The following is a 25389-nucleotide window of genomic DNA, read 5'->3' on the forward strand; positions in this document are numbered from 1 at the left end:
CACACACACACACACACACACACGCACACACGCACACACATCACACCTTCTGAATCCCTCAGGGAGAAACAGAAAGGAAACAAAGCCATACTGCTCTTCAGTTTGCAGGACAGGAAAGCCTCAGGCTCCTCTGACTTACACCTTGGGCTAGAATCTTCTGTTCCTTTATCTTTTGCCCTGCCCCCTTTCCTCCTTCATATCTTTATCATCTTTCCAAACATCCATCTTTCTAGCTTCATCCATTCAAAATAAATACATGAAATCCCTTCAACATGCCAGAGGCACTTCCTCATACACTGAGGACAGAGACAAAATGTGCAGGGAGAGGCAGGTCCTGATTTCAAATGACTCAGGTGCTCGCAGGGGAAGTAGACGGTTATGATGCCTTCGGATTAGAGTTCTTGGCTTGGACTAAACTGCAGAAGCAGCTACCCTCTGAACCCTGGAGTAACCACTGCACATCACACAGATTTCCCAACTGTGCAGGTACAATGTGTATCTCACCTGCTGTGTTAGTTAAGGGAGGAAATGTCTGGGCTCTCAGTAAGTGGTGCTTGTTGCTGCCCTTAGTGCTATCAATGTCACCATTATCATAAACACTTCTATCATGGGCATACACATCAAACAATGCATTACTTGGGAAATGCTGTTCTGGAGGTAGGTGTCTACAAAGCCAAATGTAGACAAAGCAGCCAGGTAAGAATGGGCTTTGAAACAGGACTTCAAAGGAAGACGCCCTGCATAGAACTGAATAGGCACATTCCCCTGGTAGAAAGGAATAACGGACTGTCTGGGAGCACCACTGAGGATGACCAAAGCACAAAGTGGAAACATCTAATTCAAATTCTGCTGAGTTTTCCCACCCTGGGCAAAGCAGCTCTGCTACAAACATGCTCACTTCAAAGCATCTGAGTTATCAAAGGGAAACAATAAAAGTCACCTTCATCTTGTGAGTTGGACAAAGACTCGTTGGCAGTGACAGCACCCTTGAGTAATCACTGCCTGTCATAAGCCCAGTCAGCAAGAACAGATTAGATGGCTCTGTCTGCTGTGGCTTCCTCCAAAAGTTCCAGAAGTTTAACTGGTGTTGCCTGGTGGGAGAGACTGTGCAGAGGTGACCGAAGCATGCAGCTAATAACCTAGCAGGCTACCACACTCTATCTCATTGGATCCTTCATGGAAGCAGGGGGAGCCAGGGTCTGCTATGCACTTACAAGTCACCCCAAGGATCATGCACTGGCCTAGCCCTTTACTGTCGTGGTGGGAGGTGCTTCAAGGGGCATCAGCTACCCTGCATGTTCTTCCTGTTGTACATACAAAAATAGAAGCCTCTACTACAAAGATCCTCAGGCTCGAAGATACAGATGTTGCATTGCTAGAGTCCACAGGGCACGCAGATAGGACAGACTGGATATGTCTGGATCATATTTAGTCTCAACCTCAGGTGCTGGTTCCCAGGAAGGAGCTATGTACATTTCTGGAATTGAACCCAAGGAAGATGGAGGAAGGAAGAAGGAGAAAGGGACCTGGAGCTAGGGGAGATATCTTGGTAAGAAAAGCAGAAGAAAAGCAAACAGTCCACATACTCAAAGTGCTATGTGGGACTTGTGGCCACAGGGGAAGTAACCAGTGATAAAAGAGTCAGAGAGGCCTCCCTTAGGTCTGTAAGCTGCACATGAAGGCAACCCTGGGTATTGGAGTCTCTCTTACCTGTGATCTCCTTGGTTCCTCCATTGGTGTGTTTAAACCGATCTCCTTCTACCCGGACACTAGGGCAGAGCACATCTGAAAAGAGCAAAAGAAGAGAGACTGATAAGATAACATGCCTACTATTTCCCTGTGGACGGTGAGAGCAACAAGTCCCACTCTACCTACAGTACAGAGATGAACAAAGAGGGTGCTGGGCACATCCTATTCTTTAACCCTTTCATGAACTTATGTCATTGTTAAGCATTGACTCTAAATATCATACTACAGTAAGACATGATCACGGCATTGCCCATACCTCCACTTTCTAGCATCCCTTTATACATCAAAGGGAGCCACATGAAAACCAATATTAGTAACACAGAATCAGGGTTCAAGGACTCCAGGACAGTGTTAGGAAACTCAGACCACAGGTGTACCTGCTAGCCTACCCAAAAGTTCCTCTAAAAGGAACAATAAATGCAGACATGATCAATGGTATAAAGGCTTAAAGGTGATTAATGGAATGGGAAGGGTTATGTTGGTATTGAGGATGAAAGGGAAGGGCAGAGGAGGAGGGAATACAGGAAGAGATAAGAGTGAAGACTTTCAAAAAATCATATGGAAATGTGTGTATGTGCATTCGTGCCTGCATGTGTGTGTGTGTGTGTGTGTGTGTTATGTGTATGTGTAGATAGAAAAATAGATATTAGATATATGTACATAGATATAGATAGATACAGAGAGAGCTAAAACGGAGTCATGCTAGAAAAAAAAATGGCAATGTTTAGGTTCTATACCACGGGCTGGAAGATAAAATAGCCTGGTGCCAGAATGGGTTGTCTCTTTAGGAGTTGATGACCAGCTGAGTTACATAGATCCCCTAAATATTAAATGTTAATGTCAATGCTTTGCTTAGTCCCCCAAAACTTGAAGACCCTATTGCTATAGTTCCTTGACTCATAGAACATGGAGATAATAAACTGGTGTTGATCTGGAAGCATCACTCCTGCTGACTACCTTTCATAGTGCTAGAAAGTGGCATGCACACTGCCAGAGGAAAAATGGGAACAAGTCTTACCACGCTGTTGACCCTATAAGCCACAGTGACTGTGTTGGCGAGGTGTGTCCAGTGACGCAATAATGGCATGAACAAACCTTATGGAGGAACCAAGTGCTTTCTGATTGGATTTAATGCTACTCCATGAGATGAACCCTCACACCACAGTGGTCCAAAAACTTATGAACAAACAGGTCATAGGCCCTAGGGGAAACCTACTACTATTATTCTGTAGTATAATGAAAATAGCATTAAATAAGACTCCCAATGACTCACAGTAATACCTATAGACTAATGCATCTGTTTTATTTGTAGTAGAATGCACTTAACACAGAGGCCCTCGACTGGTTAACACACAGAGATGAAATTGTGAAGCCCTCAGCCCTAAATGCAACTAGATCACACATCCTCCTCCCAAGGCTCGGAGATTTGTCTGTCGTTCCCACCCTCTGGCACACAATTCCCATTTGATGAGTGGCCCACTTCATACATGTGTTCGTACCTCCATAATTTGGTTTTCCTCAGCCTATGTCTCCCATGGTTGCGAGAGAGAAGAAAGGTTTTAAGGGCCAGGGGTGGTGGATAATGTAGGGAAGCTGACTCTACGAACCCAGAACAGTTGTGGCAGCATGCACAAAACTTGCACAAGCTCAAGCCAGACCAAATCCCCAGCACAAAGAGAAGAGATTGGCATAAAGTCCCACCTCTTGCTGATGTGCTACTGGAATTTGATACCTTCTGGGAAAGAAAGATTCGGCTCTCTTTAATAGGGTATCCCCTGGGAAGCAGACCTCTTTCCAATAGAAGGCTACACCCAAGAATATACAGCAGCACAAATTGTACTTGATAGGCATTCTTCGGTTTAATTTTTTGCTTTTGCTTTTGCTTTGCGTTGCTTTTTTAAAGAACATACAAATTTGGGTTGATAGGGAAGGCTGGTGGATCAGGAAGGAGTTCAGGGTGATCATGAATATTATCAAAACATACTGTATAAAATTATCAAGAAACTAATAATTTTTAAAGAACAATGTGATTGAGCCCAACAGAGAAGAGAACCATGAGAGACACAGGCTGAGGAAAACCAAATTATGGAGGTATGAACATATATATGAAAAGGCTAGGCCAGTGGGCCACTCATCAAATGAGAATTGTGGGCCAGAGGGTAGGAACAACAGACAAATGCCACTTGAGCCACTTTATGGTGCTTCGGCAGCACACCCTATGAATTTAAAGGCCAGAAGAAGCAAAATATCTCAGACAAAAACCATGGACTATGTCACCTAGCTAAAAAATAAATTATTACACCACACTGCACAAATATCTTACCTTGAAGTCTTCACAAGCCTTCAACCTTAAAATGAAGTTGAAAGGCAAAGGAACTCTTTAGGTCTCTCTGGCTCACAATGAACCTTAGCTCTGGGTTTTCATGTGCTTGGATCTAGTGCTGACTGCAGGACTCACCCACCAGCAAGAGACCATTAAGTCCACCATGATGCAAACATCTTGGAAAGGGTGATCCATCCCCAACACTCACTCACAGGGCTGCCTTGAGAACTGGGCTGGAGCAAAGAGGCACTGTCCTAAAGTGAGCCCATAAGACACCTGCTAACCTCCCTGTGATCCAGCCCTGCCCAGGAAGCAATCTAGCTATCATGTGTTATTATTTTAATCATCAGCCTTTTCCATCATCCCATATGAGTAGCAGCTGGTCACTTTTCCTATTTGGGGATATTAACATTTGAGTGCAGGGCTATTGGACCCTGTTAGCCCACAGCAGTAAGGAAACCACTGAACTGAGAATAGGACCCCCGTTGAAGGAATCATAGAAAGAACTGGAAGAGCTTGAAGGGGCTCGAGACCCCTTATGAACAACAATGCCAAGCAACCAGAGCTTCCAGGGACTAAGCCACTACCTAAAGACTATACATGGACTGACCCTGGACTCTGCCCTCATAGGTAGCAATGACTATCCTAGTAAGAGCACCAGTGGAAGGGGAAGCCCTGGGTCCTGCTAAGACTGAACCCCCAGTGAACTAGATTGTTGGGGGGAGGGCGGCAATGGGGGGAGGGTGGGGAGGGGAACACCGATAAGAAAGGGGAGGGGGGAGGGAGATGTTTGCCCGGAAACCGGGAAAAGGAATAACACTCGAAATGTATATAAGAAATACTCAAGTTAATTTAAAAAAAAAAAGTGCCCTACTTTCAAGGATGGGTTTTAATGTTAATCCTAGAAGGCACCAACGTGTCTGACAACCCCATGGAAAACATTATTTTGGAACCAGCACCAGGCAGTCTAGCTAAGCTAAATCTGAGGTAAGAAGCAGGGTGCTGGGCAATATTTAAACAGCTCCGCCCAGGACAGCCTCCAGCTGTGGGGTGGTGAATGATTGCTTCAACTCTAACAGTGCTTCAGAAAGGCAAAATGTGGGATAGCCAGTCATTGGAATGAGTCTACACTGTAAATGAAGTTGACTCAAAAGGCTCTGTCTAGGATGGGAAGCAGAACCCTACAGGCTGGGGACCAGAGCCCAGAGGAACCTGCATCACTGAATCACATCTGCTCATATCCCATGGGAAGGAAGGACTTGGTTTAAAGACTCAGACGGCAAGGGCAATCGCAAGATCATAGAAGTAGACAGACTGTGTTGTGGGAGACATCCATACTGCTTTAAGGACTCATTCCTGAAAGAATTGCAGATTGCCAAAGGCCTTCATCACACATCCTTGTTAAACCTCCTCCATTCAATAGATCCAAGTGGCAATTCATAGCTCATCCTGTAAGTGAGCGCAGATGACAGAAAGCTCCCTAAATAACTCCCCAGCCAGGTTTCCCAACAATGCTAGCGTTCTTGGGGCTCACCCACATCATGGTTGATTCTGACATTTACCCCATATTTTCTGTTTTCAACTCCCCTCTCTCTTGCTAGTGGCACTGTTTTGAGAGATACTGGCACCTTTGGGTGCATGAGCCCACCTAGCAGAAGTGTCTCACTGCCAGATGGGGAGGGAAGGCTTGAAAGATTATACCTGAATGAGATTGCTGTCTCTGTTTCCAAATGACTGTGACATAAGTAGCCTCTGCCACAGGTTCCCATTGCCACAAACTGAGGCACTCCACCATGCCTTCCTACGATGGACTAAAAACCTTTGAAATCATAAACTAAAATAACTATTTCTTGCTGAAAAATTGCTTCCCATATCAGGCCACGGTGCCACCAAAAGTAGCTGACATGGTCTGCTTTCAGGTAGATGGGCATAGTATCCCAAGCCAGCCATCTTCCAGTTCCTTGCAGAAAGATATCTCTATCATCTTGGTTAATGGCCCATTTGTTTCCGCATTCACTATTTGTTCAACTGAAGTATGAACTGAGCTCTAGATATGTTCTAAATGCCCACCTTGTTCAAAGGACACAGGGAAGCATAGCAGAACATTTCATAGCCCTGACTTCAGCTGCTCATGGGCTGGGGTGTTCCCACTCACTCCTACCAGGATAAGGACCCCTCCTGAGACAGACCAAGTTCCAGAGTTAGCAGCACAATACTCAAGTCACCATTAGGGGAGTTTCCCCCAGGGGTGGCCATTGACTCCACTGTGCCCAGGCCTCTGCTTTAAGCAAAACAGAAACAACCAGTGACCTTGAACTGAGAGGGAAATGGTGGCTACTAGACTGCAGTTTTTGAGGTACTCTGTACATCATGATTTTAGTGAGCTAATGTTATCCTATCACAGGCTCCAAAACTCACAGTTTGGGGGGTATGACAGTCACTATTAGCCGTCAACATAATTCCTACTGTTTACTTCTTTTGGCTGGAGAAACAAGAGTGTTCTCAACACACACACACACACACACACACACACACACACACACACACACACACACTATGATTACTCTGTAATTGCTTATGTCACTATAATTGAGTTTTTTCCCTTTCTTGGACACCCTCTGAATGCACCCAAATGAGAAAACCCACTTCTGAGCTTCTCTAAGAAGTTGGGGCAGAGAACTATCTGAAAGTTTGAGTTTATGAATGCGGTGAGAAAAAGTAATGGGTTATGGGAACTAATGCATTATTCCCCTGGGAGAGGAGCTACTGACAGAGCAGAGTCCCTTCATTACCCCATGTACATGAATTTATCTGATCATCACCAAGCATCCACTCGAACAGGAGTTAAAGCAGGAGCTAAGGAATCAAAAGATATACTTAATAAGTTGCAGATAAGGGTGACTGCAAAGTCCCTGCTCCCTCAGGGCCTTCTCGTCATCTATATATAGATATTCCTCCACTGCACTCTGGGTATAGTGCTTCTCGGGAGAACACAGAGACACTAGTGTCTTCACACAGGTCAGACTCCATCATGCCAAGAATTAGACAGAGGCACTGTCTCAAGGGGTAACACTAGACACCTACTTCAGTCTCTCTGAAAAATCACTTGAGCTTACTTGCCCTCAATTTACTGTATAGACAAAGAGCCTGTTTGCATATTATGGGTGGGGAAGGCTTCTGACGTCCTGTGCTTTATGTTGGCACACCCATGGATCTCTCCATAGGACACACAGTCATACTGCCTTTTGTTCTCATCCAGATTTTTTTTCAGTCTAGAAAAGAGGAAATTGGCAGTTACTGTGAACCCATTATGTGCCAGTTGTCTGACCCAGGGCTGAACACACACCACCACTCTAAGTAAAACTTGCTCTAATTACACAACTAATATCTAAGAAAAGTTGATAAGCTTACCAGGTAGAAGGAGTACCTATATTTAAACACCACCTTGAATCTAGATCCCTATAGTAGAGATGACAGGTCTTGGGCAGAGAGAGGGGCTATTGCTAGAAACAACAGAGGTCAGGCATGTATCCGGTGCCTGACTAAGGACAAGACAAAGCATTTGATGCTCATTCATCACCTTATGCTCAGGGCAGATGACCAGAGGGAGATGATGATACTCTGAGTAGTCAAGAGAAAGGGTAGAGGAAGAAAAGGATGACTCAGACACCTATAGACACCCAAGCCCAGTTCCTCCATTGCTCCAATTGTGTCATCTAGGGATTGTGTCTTCTCTCCTTTTTTTACATAGGCAGAAAATATTGTACCATATACAACAACATTAGAAATAACATTAAGGTAATAGCTTCCCAGGGATGGGGTGGTTATATGTTTAGATTAGATATTGGGCATGCTGTGTGTGCTGTTTCTGGCTTCTTCACTACCCAACTGGGAGACAGGATTATCTCCAGGACCAAAAGACATATATGAATGACTTGCTGCACAGTATACACTGTGGGGAAGCATGTCAAAATAATTAACATATTTAATTGCATTCTCACCACAGCTTTATGAGGTAGATGCCCTTAATTGCAGATGCACAAAAAGCAGGAGCTGCCCGAAGCTCACACTGCTAGAAGGTGGCAATTCAGCACAAAGTCTCCTATATTTGATCCTCAATACAACATAGTCTTTCTAGAGGCAGAGTCACCTGACCAGGGACTACTGAATGTCTCCAAAGCCTGCCTATATAGCATCCTGTTGGGCTGCCATCTTCTGAAACACCCTCTGGCTTTTGATCAGTTCTGCCTTCAGAGGCATCATTGATAACTCTACACCTGCAAGATTCATTTGCTGATTCAATTGGGAAACCAAATCTCAGGGATATTAAATGTAACCAGAATTACAAAGCCATCAAGTGGCAGAGGTAGACACAGGCACAGGGAGTCAAGCGTAAACACATGTAATTTCAACCATTTGATTCCTGCCTTGGAAAGTATTTTGTATATAAGAGAAAAATAAGCCATTGCCCAACAGCAGTCACACATGAGCCCTCATGTAATACCCTGAACAGGGATTCAGGGGAAACATAATTATTAGTAATCTATAGTTGAACAACTTGTTAAAGGGATTGTGTCAGAAATCATACCCAAAGGCCATAGTGTTGATCATGAGAGAAAGTGACCACCCAGAAGCCTGACACTGTGTTTTTATGCTCAGTTCCATCCCGGCTGCCTATTCTGGGACACTTCGAAGATCCCCTGGTGCTGTCAGTTCTTCCATGTCTTTGCTGGCTAGTTTATGTCAGCCTGACACAGGCTAGAGTCATCTAAAAGGAGGGAACGTCAATTAATAAAATGTCTCCTCTGTAAGATCTGGTTGCAAAGTATTTTCTTAATTAGTGAGTGATATGGGAGAGCCCAGCCCATTATGGGTAGTGCCATCCCTGGGCTCATGGCCCTGGGTTCTATTAGAAAACATGGTGAGCAAGCCATAGGGGCAAGCCAGTAGGCAGCATCTCTCTATGACCACTGCATCAGCTCCTGCCACCAGGATCCTGTCCTGACTTCTTTCGGTGATGAACTACACTGTGGAAATGTAAGTCAAATAAACTCTTTCCTCTCCGAGTTTCTTTGGTCCATGGTGTTTTATCAAAGCAACAGTAACCCTGTCTAAGACAACGCCAAAGTATATGAGTTCCTGTGTAGAAGCCATGGCTTCCCTGTCTAGGTGATCCACACCTCCTAGAACTTCCTGATTGTAGAGATATGGACATGGGGCCAAACTTCTGGAAAGCATTCGTGTAAGACTCAGAGCTAGTCTTCTAGGGTATGTGGCAAACACAGTAACACTAGAAAAATATCCTGCTAGAAAGTGCTGACAGCTATGCTTAGTGGTCACACAATCTCTCAGAGTTTGCTACTCTCTCAGAAAAGGACAGGTGTAGTGTGAAGGGAGAAGACATAGCTGAGCCTTCCATGGTGGAAAGCCTGTACCGCCACATTTGTAGACTAGATATTGAGGTCAAATGATAACAAGGTAGGGTCCTGCAGAGTCATCTCTCCTCTCCTATAACAACCACATACCTCTTGCTGCATAAGGAGAAGCTGAGACAGAGTTAAGTTGGAAGAATGTATCCCCCAGGCTGAAAATAAAGAGTCCTGAGTTACCCAGGCCTCCACCCAGCCCTTATGTACCAATTTCCAAACTCAAGGAGAGACCGGAATCAGAATTCCCTTCCATCTGGTATAAAGAGCAAGTGGAACAGTGTATAGAAAGTACCAAGCATTGACACCTGACATCTAACGAATACCACTCACTCATTATTCATTCCTTCAACCAAGACATACTTTCCATGTGTCCAACACATCTGTCACAGCTTGTGGATGGAATTCAAGCATATGACTAAAGTCAAGAGCTCCCTCCTTATTGGTGTCTACATGCTAAGAGCAGACATAGAGGGCAGTATAAGCAAGCAAACTGGCCAGATGTATCACCCCCACTAGAGAGGAAATAGACCCATATGGGGACAGGGTAATGAATGCACTTCCAGGATGGGCACTGGAACCCCTAGTGGAGTGACATCTGAGCTGAGATACAAGGAGAACAACCAACCAGGAAAGGGAAGGACACAACAGGCAACTGCGGGACTCCAGAGGCTAAATGAAGGGCTTTGGCTGAAGGATGCTGTTTCGCAGTGGAGGCAGGAAACAAGAACCACCGAGGAACAAGTGACAAAGTCAGGAAGATGATGGACCCTCATGACCCAAAGCCAGGTTTGCAATTCAAGGCAACTAAGAGACCCCTGCACGGGAGAGCAAAGACAGGTATGTTAGAAACTAGAAGGTGACATTCTGCTCTTGAAGAGGCTCACTGGGACAGAAGAGCAAATTGTGGGGCGTCACTATTCAAGGAAGTCTGAAAGGGACACCTATCATCCAAAGATGTTGGTGTCCCAGGGCACAGGTTCATTTCCCTCCACGGGAATGTTTCTTGGCCCAACACCAGTAGGTGTCACCAGAGACTATGACTATGTGTCCCTGAGAAAGGAAGAAAAATAGAAGCAAAGCAGAACACTGGGGGCCAGCAGAACTCAGGACTGCCTGGTAACACATTCCAGTCAGCAAGACAGTGATTATCAACCTTCTCAGTACCTAAGAGATAGCATGCTGTCCAGAAGCAAACTTCAGTTTCTTTATTCCATATCTTTATGCCAGCTATATACCCAGCATTGATCTGAGCAAAACCAATGAGTCACATGACAAGTCCTCTATCCATTGGAGCTATATCCAACAAAAGAGATGAACTGTAATGAGTATCTTACTGAGGTAAGGGTATGACAATGGAGAGGTAGCTGGAGGGCCAGAGATTTCTCAACCAAGACAGGAGAGAGGGAAGGAGATGAAGGCACGAAAGAGACAAGGAACTCACAGGAGTTCCAGGCAGGGGTCTGAAAGTGAAAAATATTCAGACACAATGGCTTGAGTATGCCTAACAAAAGAAAAATAAGGACAGACAACAGGGCAAAAATGAATCCTCCAGAAGGACTATCGCAATGTCACAGGACAGGAGAATAAGCAGAGACCAGACAAAGAGGTTGACTTGTTGCCAGACAATTGACAACAATGGCTTATACCTAAAGTACAGGGTGATAATTTTTAACTGTCAACTTGACACAACCTAGATCCACCTGGGAAAAGAATATTAAAGAATTGTTTAAATTAGGTTGGCCTGTGTGCATGTTATGTAAGGGATTTTCTTTAGTAAGTTAATTGATATTGGAAGAACTAGCCCACTGTGGGTGACACTATTCCCTAGTCAGGGGTACTGAACTGTATAAGTGAGGAGAAAATAAACAAGCTAGTGAGCAAGTATATATACGATCTCTGCTCTTGATCATATGTGTCATGTGACTAGCTGTTTCAAACTTCTCCCTGCTGTGCCAACCCAGCAATTATTATTAACCTGGAATTATGGGCTAAAATCAGATCTTTTCCCTCACAAGTTGCTTTGTATTTGGACAGTTCATCAAAACAACATGAATGAAACTAGGACAGATGGAATAGTGGTGATAAGAGGTAGCCAGATGGTGCTCTAACCTAAAGCCAGACTGTAGCTTTGGTGCCAGGTCAAATGCCAGCCATTGTTTGGAAAAGATAGTCTGTTGCTCATATCCCACCTCCAAAGACAATTCACATTTGATATGAGTGATTAATATACAGAAGACTGTCTAGTTAGCAGTCATACACGTGACTGACCTATGTGTTCCTATAACTACATGAGTGTGACTATTTGTGTGTCTGTATAACTAATGTATGTATTTATGCTTGCATTTATGATTAAATTCAAGAAACCCAAGTCAATGTAATGCAGAGGACAAAAACAAAACAAGCACATTTTACAGTAAATTAAGACACTGGAGGTATACAGCGTGGACCACTATTGCCTCCAGTCTTCCAGTAAGTGTAGTGTGAATCAGAAACATTCAATTAGCCACATTTCTTGGAAAGCCCTGAGACACTGTGTCACCTTATGCCCCCACTCATTCTCTGACATTTCAGCTAGAAAGCATTTAACTAGGGGATGTGGGAAATACAAAATGCACCCATAAGTTTAATTATATAGATGTGTATTTATATACATAACCTAATCTATATATAGAGAGATTTTACATGTATACTTTTTATATATAAATACTTATTGTAAATGTTAATTTACTTGTGGTCACTATAAGTTACTGCTTTATCAACTCAAAATCTGAACTGCAATTTGAAATTCAGTCAGTTCTCCATAGGCTAGAATGCTTTGATAGAACATGACTGTAGTGACTGGGATTGTCATATCTAGGAGGTTGTAGCTCATTTATCAGATTGATGGGGCTGACAGACCCCACTGCAGGGTCTGGCCGACTGGGCACAGGGAATAGCTTAGCTCACACCACCCTCCAGTCCCACAGAGGCATTCTGAGGCCTGCGAAGGTATAAGGAGAGGTGAGGAATCTATGAATATCACAGGGCAGTGACAGGCAGAAGAGAAGCTACATTTGGCAGTGGAATGGCCAGCTTGTTATCATGATGTTGACCAAGACACGGAGAAGAAGAGGAGAACCCCTTCAGTGACACCACTTCACATTCAGTACCCAAGGGAACTGAAGCCCTGAGAAACATCCTGCTAAGATTAGCTAAGAACCTGGTGACAGGTGGCAGTGACGTAAAAATATAAGGGTCAGAAAAGTGTCTGCAAAGGACATAGGACAGAGCATTCATTACCATGGGTTTTGCGTGCCACACGGCCTCTGCAATAGACAGCTTGCTGCTCGAGAAAAGTCAAATTAGAAGTGACATCTGGACAAGACTTGTCAGAATTGAAAAACTCAAACATTTAAGCATGGATGCCTTCCAGGACTGGTCCAAGGGTGATTGCTAGCAACCCACCATAAGGGACCATGACAGGTCTTTTATCCTGTGTGGGACAATTCTCTTTATAGAATTCACAAAGACAATCTTCCATTTCTACCTGGTGCCCTCCCTGTGATGGGGAACATGAGTCCTATTGTTGGGTGTACTTTGATTTCATTTTTTAATGCTCTTTTCATAAAAATGTAATAACAATAATATTAGTGACATTTACAGCGATAACCAGCCATTAACTGAATTTGTACCCATCGTATCAATTTGGCAGATAAGGAAACTGAGGGAGAGACAAGGCTGTGTTCCTTTGGTCAACAAAAGGAGAGAACTAAAACTAAAAGAAGAAAACTAAGCTACAAAAGGATCACTTATTTAGCAATAAATAAATAAGCTTGCATTTAACATGAGCTTTGAGGTCTGACTCCACTGGCTGACCCTGATGTTAAAAAGTTGAATTCTCTCCAAACAAGAGAAAAATGGTATACCAGCCCAGGACCTCAGTTCTCATAGTTTTCCCCAGTTCTCATAGTTGGGCAATCACAGAAGCTAGCATTATACCATGGCTATGGTGCAACCAGTAGTGTTTGGAGACAACCTGAAATACAATGCTTGGTGGGCTTGTAAATCTCAGCACACAGAGCATATGCAATTGTGTTTTATAAGTATTTCAACTTCTGAGAAGGGGGGTGAGGGAATACACTGTTTCTATGGCTTCCTCTAGGACTAGATGATAGCAAAGGATGATGGTGGTGGTGGTGGTGGTGGTGGTAGTGGTGGTGGTGGTGGTGGTGATGATGATAAAATTGAAACAGTAAAATATACTAGACTTGATCACATCTGATTAGATGCACATAGAACAGCCCATTCTCATTTACTCACATATAAGTATTAATGTATTACTCACATATAAGTATTAGTGTATGTACTTAGAACCCATACTTGGGGTCATCAGAATGTCAAATACTTCATGGCATGAACTTAATGAACGGGTGTACCCTCTCTAACAGTTGTTCTCAACCTGTGGGTCCTGATTCTTTTGGTAGTCAAGCGACTCCTTCACAAGGGTTACCTAAGACCATCATAAAACATAGACATTTACATTAAGATCATAACCATAGAACAATTACAGTTATGAAGTAGCAACAAAAATAATTTCATGGTTGGGGTCACCAAAACATGAGGAACTGTGCAAAAAAAAAAAGTCACAGTTAGGAAGGTTGAGAACGACTACTTTATAAGGTGGGGTGTATGACATTATCCTAACTGACAGAGCAAAGAAGGGAGCTGGGAAAGCAGTACAGGGACCAGTTCCAGGTACCATGATTTGCCCAGCACTTTCCTCTGCATCTACATAGCACTGGCTCATGCACTTTGACCCTGGCTAAGAAGCAACCTGTGAGAGGGCCTCCAAGATGGCTTTCCAAATGAAGGTGCTTGCTGCCAAACTTGGTTAACTGTGTTCAATATCCAAACCGCACATAGTAAAAGAGAAGACTGACCCACACAAGTCGCTGTCTCACCTCTACATGTGTGCTTCCCATACCAAATAAATAAATATAAATGTAAAACTCAGAAAATAAACAAACAGCCTGCAGGAACAAATTCATAAGCTTGTGAGAGTTCATCATGAAAATGTTCTATACGGCAAAGAACAAAAAAAAAAAAATGGTCCTCAGGAATGAAAGGAGAGAGGATGGATGCATTCCTGGAACTAGAGAAGATCCTTGTTCTAGAAGATGATACAGAGCTGCTCTCCCTAGCTCAGCAATAGTGGAGGGTAGAATATGTCAGCTGTCTGAGCAGGGACAGGAGTCAGCCAAGGACATGCTGTAAGCAGGCTTGGATGTAGCTGGGCATACCCAGGGGATGTTTCTCTTAAACATGTATATTAAAGCTAATTCATTAACAGTAAATGAAGGGTGGTTCTCAGTTTCTCATCCATTCCAGTCATATTCTAATAAAATCTCCTGGCCCTCAATCAGTGTTAATTAGCAAGATTACCCTTTCCAGTGGGCAGCAAGGACATGACAAGCTTCCCGAAAAGAACTCACAGTGACCTTCAGAGAGGGTGGGGTCTGGACCAGCTGCCTCTTGTGGCCCATGTGATCCTCAGTGCCAAGCCACAGGCCCAACGTGGCACTCTAAACCCACAGCTGGGCTGCCACCCATTTCTCTCCAGCCTCTAGATCCACCCAGAGATGGAGATGGGTGGGTCTCTCTGTGGTCATACACTTGTTCCCAGATGTGCATTGTGTATGCCTGTATGTGTGTAAGTGTAAGGGGTGTGTGTGTGTGTGTGTGTGTGTGTGTGTGTGTGTGTGTGTGCGTGTGTGTGTGTAAGGTGTTAACGCAGGTGTGGAGTGTAAGGGTTAAATGTGAGGTGTGAACTATGTGTGATGTGTATGTCTTATGGGTACAGTGTAGGATCTCTTGGGTGTCAGCAAACTGGATGGCAAATGAGTACTACCTCAGAGGGTAGACAACGTTGACAAACACTAATCAAAATGCAGGGTAGGTTTTCTTGGATGAGAACACCAGATGCACACTAAAGTGACAGATTCATTCTCCCCCTCACAGGGAACAAGCCTCGCTCATCCCACCCCTAGTCATACCAGCAAGTGGGACATGCAGTGATCCAAGTTGCACTGGGCATGGAAGTGAGCTAAGAGAACAAATGAGAAGTAAGTGGGGGGTGCATTTATGTCTTGAGGTTAGAGGACCATGGGAGCATGGAGACAGCCCCTTCTCCAAATCCAGACCAGCATCACAACTCAACAAGAAAAGCAAGGACCAGCATCACCCCTTGCCTACAGGGACAGAGGAGAGAGGACCGCCACAACCTTTCCTCAGAATAGAAGTAGGTGGAGGCTTCCTGGAGCAGCATACTGGAATTCCAGAGACCCATTCACATGGGAGATAAGCTATATAAAGATTGTTCTGTGGCCACCACAGAGTCTACCAGAGTAGAGAAAACTCTTAATTACAGCTAAGGCTCTGGGTGAAGCCTGTCCACAGAGCAGCCTCAACCCCACACACTGTAGGAACATGAACCTGAGACTGGATCTCCTGAGAACCCCACGAGGTTACGGAGAATAGGGAGTTGAGACCATGACCTCTGGATATGTCTAATGTCAAGGGGGCAGTACGACTCATCACCACGGGCATCCCCCAAAGCCTGCTCACCCTTTAAGCTGCCCTCGTTCCATTCTGAAGCTACGCTAGCTGAAAATGAGGGAATATACGCTTCGAAAGCAACCAGATCCCATCCAGCTTCACCAACATCAGCATCACTTCCATTCAGCATCACACCATTCTGCATCACAAACATCAGACTTATCTCCATTCAAATCATCACCATCAGTATCATAGCACCCCATTCAGCATCACCTCCATTCACATCCTTAGTCAGTATGAAGTCCGTGTTCAGGAAGGCTCCCATTCATTTCAGGCTGCAATGTCACTCACAGATGACATCCATGTGCAGAAACTATTTCTGGTGTTTGGGTTCTGTGATGTGCCTTGATTTGATCTCCCCAGATGTTTCTACTATGTTATTGTTAGCCTTTTTATTTTGTTTTGCTTTGTTTATACTTGAAGTGATTGTAAGGGGATTTTGTTTCAATTGTCACCAGAACAGACCAGTTCCTCCTCATCTCCCAGCTGTGTTTACAAAAACTGCCTTCTCCTTGGGTGGCTAAGCATTAACTTAAATCTCACTTCTTCTCAGGCATTTGGAGAATCCTGACTATTGAGAGCCCATGGGATTTTCTTGAGGGTCTCAAGGGTCTCTTAGTGAGCATGTGTGCTTCTGGATCTAGTTCTATCCGTCGCTCCTTTTCCTGACACCTTCTCTAACTCACTATGGCTTTTCCTTGGTATAAAACTCCCTCCCTTGAAGAAGGGATAGAAATTCTCTATTCCCATATATTGAGCATGATCATTTGATTGAAGACTCAAATATTCAGCCTATTTCTTCTTCAGGGCTAGACAATGAACTATGAGCAGTCCCACGACATGCCTATGGGAACTAGACTGATTGCCAGGCCTCCTAGGAAATGGTCTCCTCCCCTCTTAAGTTTGCAGGCCACAGAACTCTAAAGAGAAATGACAGGCTTGTGTTGGCATCCTCTCCAACCATGCCCATTCATTCAACCCTGCACCCTGTTCCTAGTCCCAGGAGGCACAGTGACATCACCTGGAGTCTTGGGGTGGCTGATGGACGTCCACATTCACGGGGCCAGGCCAAGGGAGGCAGCAGCCAGGCTATATAGGAGTAGGGACTCCTTTTCATTTCTTCCAGGAAAGAGCTGACTGTTTCTTGTACCCTCATGAATTCACCCATACAGTCACACGCACTCATACATTTTTCAAGCACAACTTTTGCGAGAACACCTTCAATCAAATCTATTGGGGGGGGGGGGCTTGCAACCCCATAAGAACAATAATACCAACCAACCAGAGTTCACAAGGACTAAAACCACTACACAAAGACTACACATGGACTGACCCATGACTCCAGCTGCATATGTAGCAGAGTATGGCCTTGTTGGGCACCAATGGGAGGAGAAGTCCTTGGCCCTGCCAAGGATGGACATTCCCCCAGTATAGGGGAATGTCAAGGTAGGAAGTAGGGGTGGTTGGGAAGGGAGAACACCCTCATAGAAGAAGGGGGAGGGGAGATTAGATAGGGGACTTATGGACAGGAAACCAGGAAAGGGAATAACATATGAAGTGTAAATAAAAAATATCCAATAAAAAATAAAAACCTGCGTTCTGCTTCTCACAGCAGAGAGCATCACCCTGTAGACAATTGCCTCTAATTGGAAACAGAGGGAGACATGAATTTATTCTGTGAAGCCACCTGACCTTTGACCTTTAAGAAAACAAACTCATACAAGTAGTGTTCTCTGGGTTGAGTGGGCCATATGTGAATATTTAAACACATACATATGTAACAATAATTAAAGAAAAAAGGCATGAATTTGATAGAGAGTGGGGGGAGTGTCCCACTGGCAAAGGTTGGAGGGAGGAAAGGAGAGAGGAAAATGATGCAATTATATAATGACATCAAAAAATATTTTGAATAACTTTTAAAAGAAATACATATCGAGCATCTGCATGGTTGGTGAAGTTTAGATACAGGCTGGGGCTCTGTAGAGCACTGGGTCTCAGGATAGACATGGGTCTCATCCTGCCACCTCTGTATGAAATATGGAGACACTCTGCCTAACCCCAGGCAGAAGCTATGAGAACAGGACCAATATCTGCAGGACAGATATGAGGATCACCATCGTGGGCTGTGGAGAGACATAACTCCAAGTAAATTATAAAGCACACGACAGAAAGCGGGGCATCTAAGGCAGGTGGATAAAAGAAATAACATGGTCTATTTGTAGTGGTGAAGCATGACAAATAGATGTTTCCTATAGGTTTTGTTCAAAGACTTGTGTAAGGCACCCTGGGAACAACTTCCGGGATCTGAAGAATACTTTAACCAGGGTCAGCTTCATTAACTGTGCCACTGAATTACCATAATTTCATCATTATAAGTAAACATCAGGCTTACAGGGAAGAGCTCTTGCTGTGCAATCATGAGGAGCAGTGTGAGGATCCCAACACCGACATACCAAATACCTGTAAACCCCAGCTCTGCAGTAGGCAGAACAGGAGGACCACAGGGGCCTCTTGGCTTCCAGCTTAAGCCAGGAATCACTCTCCTTTGGCCTCTGCACATACACAGGTGGGTGCCTCTGCACACACATGCATATACACAAACATGAACAAGCAAGCAAATAAATATGTCTTTTAAAAATATCACAGAGCTCAGGTTATAGTTCAATTGGGTACCAGGACCACCCGCCTTAAAAATAAAAGCAATCTAATTCTTATATCTAGATTTACAGCATGATTTTGGAATACAAACAGTGATGAGAGGGTACTAATGCTGATGTCTGCAAATTGTTTTTTTAATTGTTTTGTGTTATTATTCTTCAAGAATTTTCTATACATATGCAATGTATTTTATCTTACCTATGCCCCACTAACTCACCCCCACTCCCCACAAAACCTACCAATACAATCTGTCTGCTTCCTGAGAAAATAACCACAACCAAACATACAAAATTAAAACGGGACACTTCACATACACATGCAAGCATACACATTGTACATCTGGGAACATGTGTTTGGCCACAGAGAGCAGGGTTTTCTGTCACCTGTGCTCTGAAGCATTGTCCCTGATTCAAAGGCAAGGATAGTGATGAGTCCTCACCAGTAGTCACAGTTGGAGGAGGCCATCCTGTGCAGGATAGAGGCTAGAAAAGCATGCTCCCAGGCCACCCTATTTGGTGGGGTTGCCACTTTGAGGGGTTTTTTCTGTCACCCCCATTCAGCCTTGTCAAGATCTAGAACCAGCCTAAACAGCCAGGCAAGATGGGAAAATGCTAGTAGTCAATACCAGGTGTCTCTGGCTTCTCAGAAATCTACTTCAAGGCGTTCTGGGATGACATCTGGAGCTCTTAACCCTGAGCTTGCATGCTGGATGCCTGCTCCTCTGTCCTCACCTTCACTCCAAAACCTTCTATACTCACACTCCTAAAATGTGGAAGTCAGCAAGGTCATTGTTCTCTGTGACAGCTGTGCACAGATGTATCATAGTTCACTGATGAAGCATCCCTCAATCTCACCTCACGTCATGTGTCAATCTCATGCATTCACCATCATCCTGAGCACATTTCTTTCAGAGAGTCCCTAAGAATCCTAAATTCTCAGCAATGACTCCCCCAATACATGATGCTCCAGCTTGGTTTCCTGTATGTCTGCATAGCTCACGTGTCTTTACTAAGCTGGAGACAAGGATCCATCACCACAGGGTCTACTGCCCCAGAAATCAGCACAAGGCCTCACAGATGTAGAGCCTCAGTAAGTGCCCATTTCATTTAAACCCTGGCTTAATAAACAACACAGATAGTCATACTATGGTAAGAAAATCTAGAGCCATACTAGTTTCTGGAATAAGCTGTTTTTTTCACACTGGGTTTCAAACCAGAGCCCTTCTTAGGATCTGTTCCTTCTAAGCCTATGCATTCTCAATCCTTTGGGGTTTCAAAGGACTTTTGCAGGGGTCACCTAATGCCATCAGAAAACATAGATGCTTTAATTACTATTTTTAACAGTGGCAAAATGGCAGTTACGAAGGAACAAAAATAATTTTATGTTGGGGGTCACCACAATATAAGGAACTGTATTAAAGGGTTACAGCACTAGGAAGACTGAGAATCACTGATCTAAGCCATTCCCATCTATCCCACTTCTGATCTCATCTACTGCCCCAAGGCCCCAAGTCCCCAAGGCTGCCTGTTCCTTGGCAGAGAACCCATTGGGATTCCCATCCAGGGACTGCTCATTCCCTACAGTAATCATTGAGAGAGTCAGACTCTGGTCCCAGTACTTCCTCTAACCAGCCTCAAAGCACAGCCCTTGCTGGGCCTGGAGGAGAATGTCACAAGTATTTCTATCCAAGAAGGACAAACGTCACCACAGGAAGGGGTGAGAGGTGAACACCAAGGGCAGGCTAGGGGAAGAAAAAATTCTCTCTGCACTCCCCCATGCTGGTGAGGGAAGTCCTCAGAATCGCCTCTCTAAAATCCTGGAGGTCAGACTTCAAGGATAACCCTGAGGCCGGTATCAGTGTGACTGCTATTGTTCCATGCCCAGGCTTTTCCCCAGTTTCCCACTACCCTCAACAGATTCCAGGCAAGCAAATTAGAGAGCTGGGTCACCTTAGATGCCGGAAGGTCACCAGCCCCTGGGACACACAGATGATTCGGTTCCAGGCAGAATGCATTGAGTCACCCTGTCACCGACTTCTATCCTGATCACTCAGTGAACTCCCTGGGAGAGCATGCTAAGGACCAATAGAGGTTCTGCCTCTAATCATTTTTTAACTTTTGAAATTTTATTCTTTTAATTTAAAAAAAACTGAAAGAAAATAAACCTCTTTACTGTAAGGAGCTCACAAAATTCAAATAGCACACAGCCAGATTAAGGTAGCCACTCAAACAGGCACTTGTCCAGTCCCAAACTGTATTCATCTCGACAAACTTCCATATATTAGAACAGATAGGCTCTGCCTCTAAGTTCAGAAACTATGGGAGGTCAGCAGGCTAGATTTGAAAAGGAAACAGGTCACTTTTAACCCCCAAGTCCTTTCTACCTCTACTCAAGGAGGGAGAAACCAAAGCGGTATTTGGATGACAGCCTCTGCTGGGTGTGGGCTATTACTCTGCCCTGGCTTTGCTAGCCCCTGGGAATAGCGGCTTTCCCTGTCCTGCCTCAGCTTCTTGTCTACCCACGACTTCTCTGAGCTTGGCACACTGCTGCCTGTCTCTGTTGCCTGTTAAGGTGGCAGGTAGGGATGTTCTTGGGAAGGGACAGAGCTCCACTGGGAAGCAGGTCAACTCACTTTCACAAAGCCGACGCCTCAGCTTGCCACGGATCTTGTCAATGGCGTTGAAGTCGGAAACATGGAAGACGTGTGCAGACTTGGGTTCTGAAGCGATCTCATCCAGCTCCTCCTTTAACGCTGCACCCACACCAACAGCAAAGATGCGGATGCCAGCTGCATGGGCAGCTGCTGCAGCATCCAGCACCAGGTCCTGGCTACGGCCATCAGTCAACAGGATGGCCACCTGCTTGAAGGCACGATTCCCAGGCCTGCCACCTGCCTGGGCAGAAAAGCTGCGGCTGGTGATATAACGCAGCGCATCGCCTGTGTTCGTGTTACCGCCATGGTAGGTGATGCGCCTCGCAGCAGCCTTTACCTCCTCACGGGAGCTGAAGTGGCCCAGTTCAAAGGCTGTAGTGGGCCGGTCACTGTAGCGCACAACCCCCACACGGGTGTGGCCAGGGCCCACCTCAAAGGTGTCTACCAGGTTGGCTACCCATTGGCGGACCTTCTCAAAGTCCTCCTTGCCTACACTGGAAGACGTGTCCAGAAGAAAGACCAGATCATACTGCACACTTTTGCAACCTGCACGGGAGAGAGAAAGAGTGAAAGGAGAATGAGTGTTGGGAAACTTACAGATTTAGTTCCTTCCTTTAGACTTGACTCAGGAGCCTCCCTGCCCTGCCTCTTACTGACATCCCACTGCAGGGAGATGTTATAGAGTTACAGTGAGGACCAGCTGAGGATATGAGGATATGTGCATATTGACGTGATTTACATCCACAGGACGCTTACTAAGTGTTAAGCTCTTTGCTTTAACATTGGTTAAAAAGTGATTATTATTTTCTTAGTACCTCCCTCTCTCTCTCTCTCTCTCTCTCTCTCTCTCTCTCTCTCTCTCTCCCTCTCTCTCTCTCCTGTGTGTGTGTGTGTGTGTGTGTGCGAGAGAGAGAGAGAGAGAGAGAGAGAGAGAGAGAGAGAGAGAGAGAGAACAGACTTGTCTGTGTATACAGTGTATTTGTGCAGAAACCAAAAAAGGACTTTGGAGTTTCCCTCTCTAGTATTCTCATAGTGTTCTGAGACAGGATCTCTTACTGAACCTGGAGGTTTCTGGGGCTTGGCTTGACTGCCTGTGCACTGAGCTCCAACTATCTTTCTGCCTCCCCCACCTCTGCGCATGCTCTATTACGTATCCAGCTTTCATGTGAGTGTTGGGAATGTGTCAGGCCTGGTGGTCTATGGTCTACTTTCTCACATCTAACTGAATGCTAGAAGCAAGTTTCCAGGCTGGTCGTGTGGATTCCCATGACTTCATAGAGTCCACTGCCTTGAGTATTTTACCATGAGAAACAATATCAACTGTGTTTTTATGTAATTAAATATACCTATAGAGTTCCAGAATGCATCATAGGCTTAAATTTTCTAAAAATAGTTCTACATAAACTACATGGTTTTTGTAGTTAAACAAATAAAGCATTAATGTAAATCCCCCCTTAAATAAACCCTTATTATAGGGTCCACCCATCCATTCCATAGTTAGGTTGTTTGAGAAAAGGTGTGTTCTAAGCTTCAAAGTGTTGCACAAACACAGGGGGCTTGGCTGGAATAATTCAAAATGAGACACTTGGAAAGTCAGCAACGGTGCACGCGGCACAAACATGAGGGTTGTAAAGAACATATTTTGTGAAACATCAAGTTGACTATGGTCGAAGACTGATCTGCCCATGAGAGCATGAGGGAATGTGCTTGTCTGCCAAATGGGGACTGAGAGATCTGTTGCACCATTTCAAGGGCCTTTCAAAGGAATTCCCAGTCAATCAGCTGGAAATGTGGTGACTTAAGCCCAGAAAACTCATAAAATTGGGGAGAGATCTATGAGAATTACCCAAGTAGCATGACCAATCAAGCCATAGGAAGAAGTTGTAGTATCACTCAGATAAAATGATTGAAATAGAAATCACTGATGCTGGGTTCCTAAGGTGCATACACCACAGGAGGCAGAAGAGTGGGAGCAGAAGAGAAGCCCTCCACCAGCAGGGGGTAGGGGTTGAGGCTGGGGGGTGGGATGCATTTCTCCTCAGGGTCCAACATTGTGTGGGTACTGTTCGTGGAGGGCGAGTCTTTTCAGTCCTGCCTCCCACCCCTTCTGTGCAGATATGCAAATTCTGTATGCCTGAGGAAACCCAATGCATGCAGAGCTGTGAAATAACCATTAATTTTATTATTATATATGTTTTGCTCTTATGCTTGTAAATTAGTAAAAAGCAAAACCCAGATTTGCACACTCACTCGCCCTCTCTCACTCCACAAAATCCCTCTACCTAGGGCTAGAGAGATGGCTCAGTGGTTAAGGGCACTGGCTGCTCTTCCAGAGGACCCAAGTTCAATTCCCAACACCCACTGGTGTCTCACAATGGTTTCTAACTCCGATTCTAGAGGATTTGGCACCCTTGCACAGACATGCAGGCAAAGCACCAGTGCACATAAAAATAAATGAATCTTTAAGAGAAGAAACTTCTTAATACCTCCCTTATAAATTCTCACGCTATCATATTCTCTTACACACGTTCTTTCTTAGAGGTCCAGTCTTTCACAGTCTAGAATATGCTCACATTCACTCTAACATTTCTTTGCTCTCTTGCACACACATCAGTTGAAAGGGCAGCTGATACACTTGCTACAGTGCTGACACTCTGATATACTCAGTCAGTCATGAGCTAATTCACAGGACCACACCCTCACCTGCACACACACACACACACACACACACACACACACACACACACACGGAAGTTGAGTGTCCCGTCTCCAACTTCATGTCCCACCTGCACGTTGGGCCTGGCAACTACCATACCCTCCACACAGCAGCAGAATCCACAGAAGGCAGGCCAAAGGATTCCCTCGGGGGACAGCCATGGCTCTCCTCCTCTTGGAGACAGGCATATCTTGATCAAGAAGAGATACCTCTGGAGTCTAGTGGAACATTTCCTGTGTGGAAAAAAACACACCCTGAGAAGTACTGCAGAGCTGAAGGGTCAGAAGGAAAAGGGAGGAAACCCACATCCAGGTGCCAGCCAATCTCCAGCCCTTAGCTTCACTCTCCCCACAGCCAATAGTGTAACCTTCTGAAAAGTGATGTCGTGGGATCTGGCCAGTTCCTTTCCTGGCTCATGGATGAGGTCTAGAAGCTGGGTGACCCACAGCTGTGCCCTTCCCAGATCTCTTCATTAGAACCATCCAAGTCCCCTAATTAGCATGACCCCCAGATCTATTATGACCAGCCACTCCAATCTCACCAGCCCAGCAGGCTCAAGATGGTGGCTGTGGACTATCAAGCAGTTTCCCACAGGTACCATGTCCCCTGTAGAGAAGATTTCCTTCTGCGGAAACGCCATACTTACCAAGAGCCCTGGAGGAACTGAGCCCAGACATTGCTGTCCCCCAGGCATATCCCTCCATATGGCTGAGAGCCACCATCAACAGTATCTAGTGAACAATGACCTCCCTTCCTTTCAGCAATAGGCTTCCTTTCACCCTGTTGCCTCCCTGCCCCACCTACCACCATGAAAACTGGGGCATAGGTTTTCATCCTGTATGCATGCACAGGCAGTACCTATGATTGGAGTAGCAAATACGAATTTTCCAAGGGACCCATCCCCCAAATTTAAATGGAAGGGAATTTTTCTTAATGTTTCAAATACTAAACAAACATATCTCCAGAATTTAGATTAGTAAACAATAAAGCATCAAGCAGGAAGCAAGAGAATGAGTTGACAGCAAGTGTACTTATTTGTTTTTAAGATACTGGTGTGATTCATGTTTATGAACAAATTGTGATATTCACAATTTGTTTAGTGTGACAAAAAGAGAGATGTGTAAACTGCAGTCTATAGACTGGCACAGTGCAGCTACAAATCCACCATCATCATGCCCTGTCTGTCTGTCTTTCGATCTGTGTGTACCTGTGTGTGTCTGTGTGTCTGTATGTTGGCTGCTGCCTCCCAATGAACCTCTCCCCCCCC

General features: G+C 44.8%; 1 protein-coding gene across 8 annotated transcripts in view; it reads right to left on the reverse strand.

Moving 5' to 3' along the window:
* The window catches only part of Col22a1 (collagen type XXII alpha 1 chain), a 237471-nt gene that overhangs the window by 190427 nt on the left and 21655 nt on the right, over nt 1–25389 (reverse strand). For all 8 annotated transcript variants that reach the window (XR_010053430.1, XM_063264443.1, XM_039080218.2 and 5 more), the window contains exons 2-4: nt 24193–24355; nt 21386–21952; nt 1711–1785 (exon numbers count right to left, since the gene is read on the reverse strand). Coding sequence is in view for 7 of the 8 variants with exons in the window: in XM_063264443.1 (XP_063120513.1) it covers nt 1711–1785; nt 21386–21952; nt 24193–24310 (760 nt within the window). In the remaining variant the exon portion in view is untranslated. The remainder of the gene's footprint in view (nt 1–1710; nt 1786–21385; nt 21953–24192; nt 24356–25389) is intronic.

Source organism: Rattus norvegicus, chromosome 7, assembly GCF_036323735.1.
Source record: "Rattus norvegicus strain BN/NHsdMcwi chromosome 7, GRCr8, whole genome shotgun sequence".
Lineage (NCBI taxonomy): Eukaryota > Metazoa > Chordata > Mammalia > Rodentia > Muridae > Rattus > Rattus norvegicus.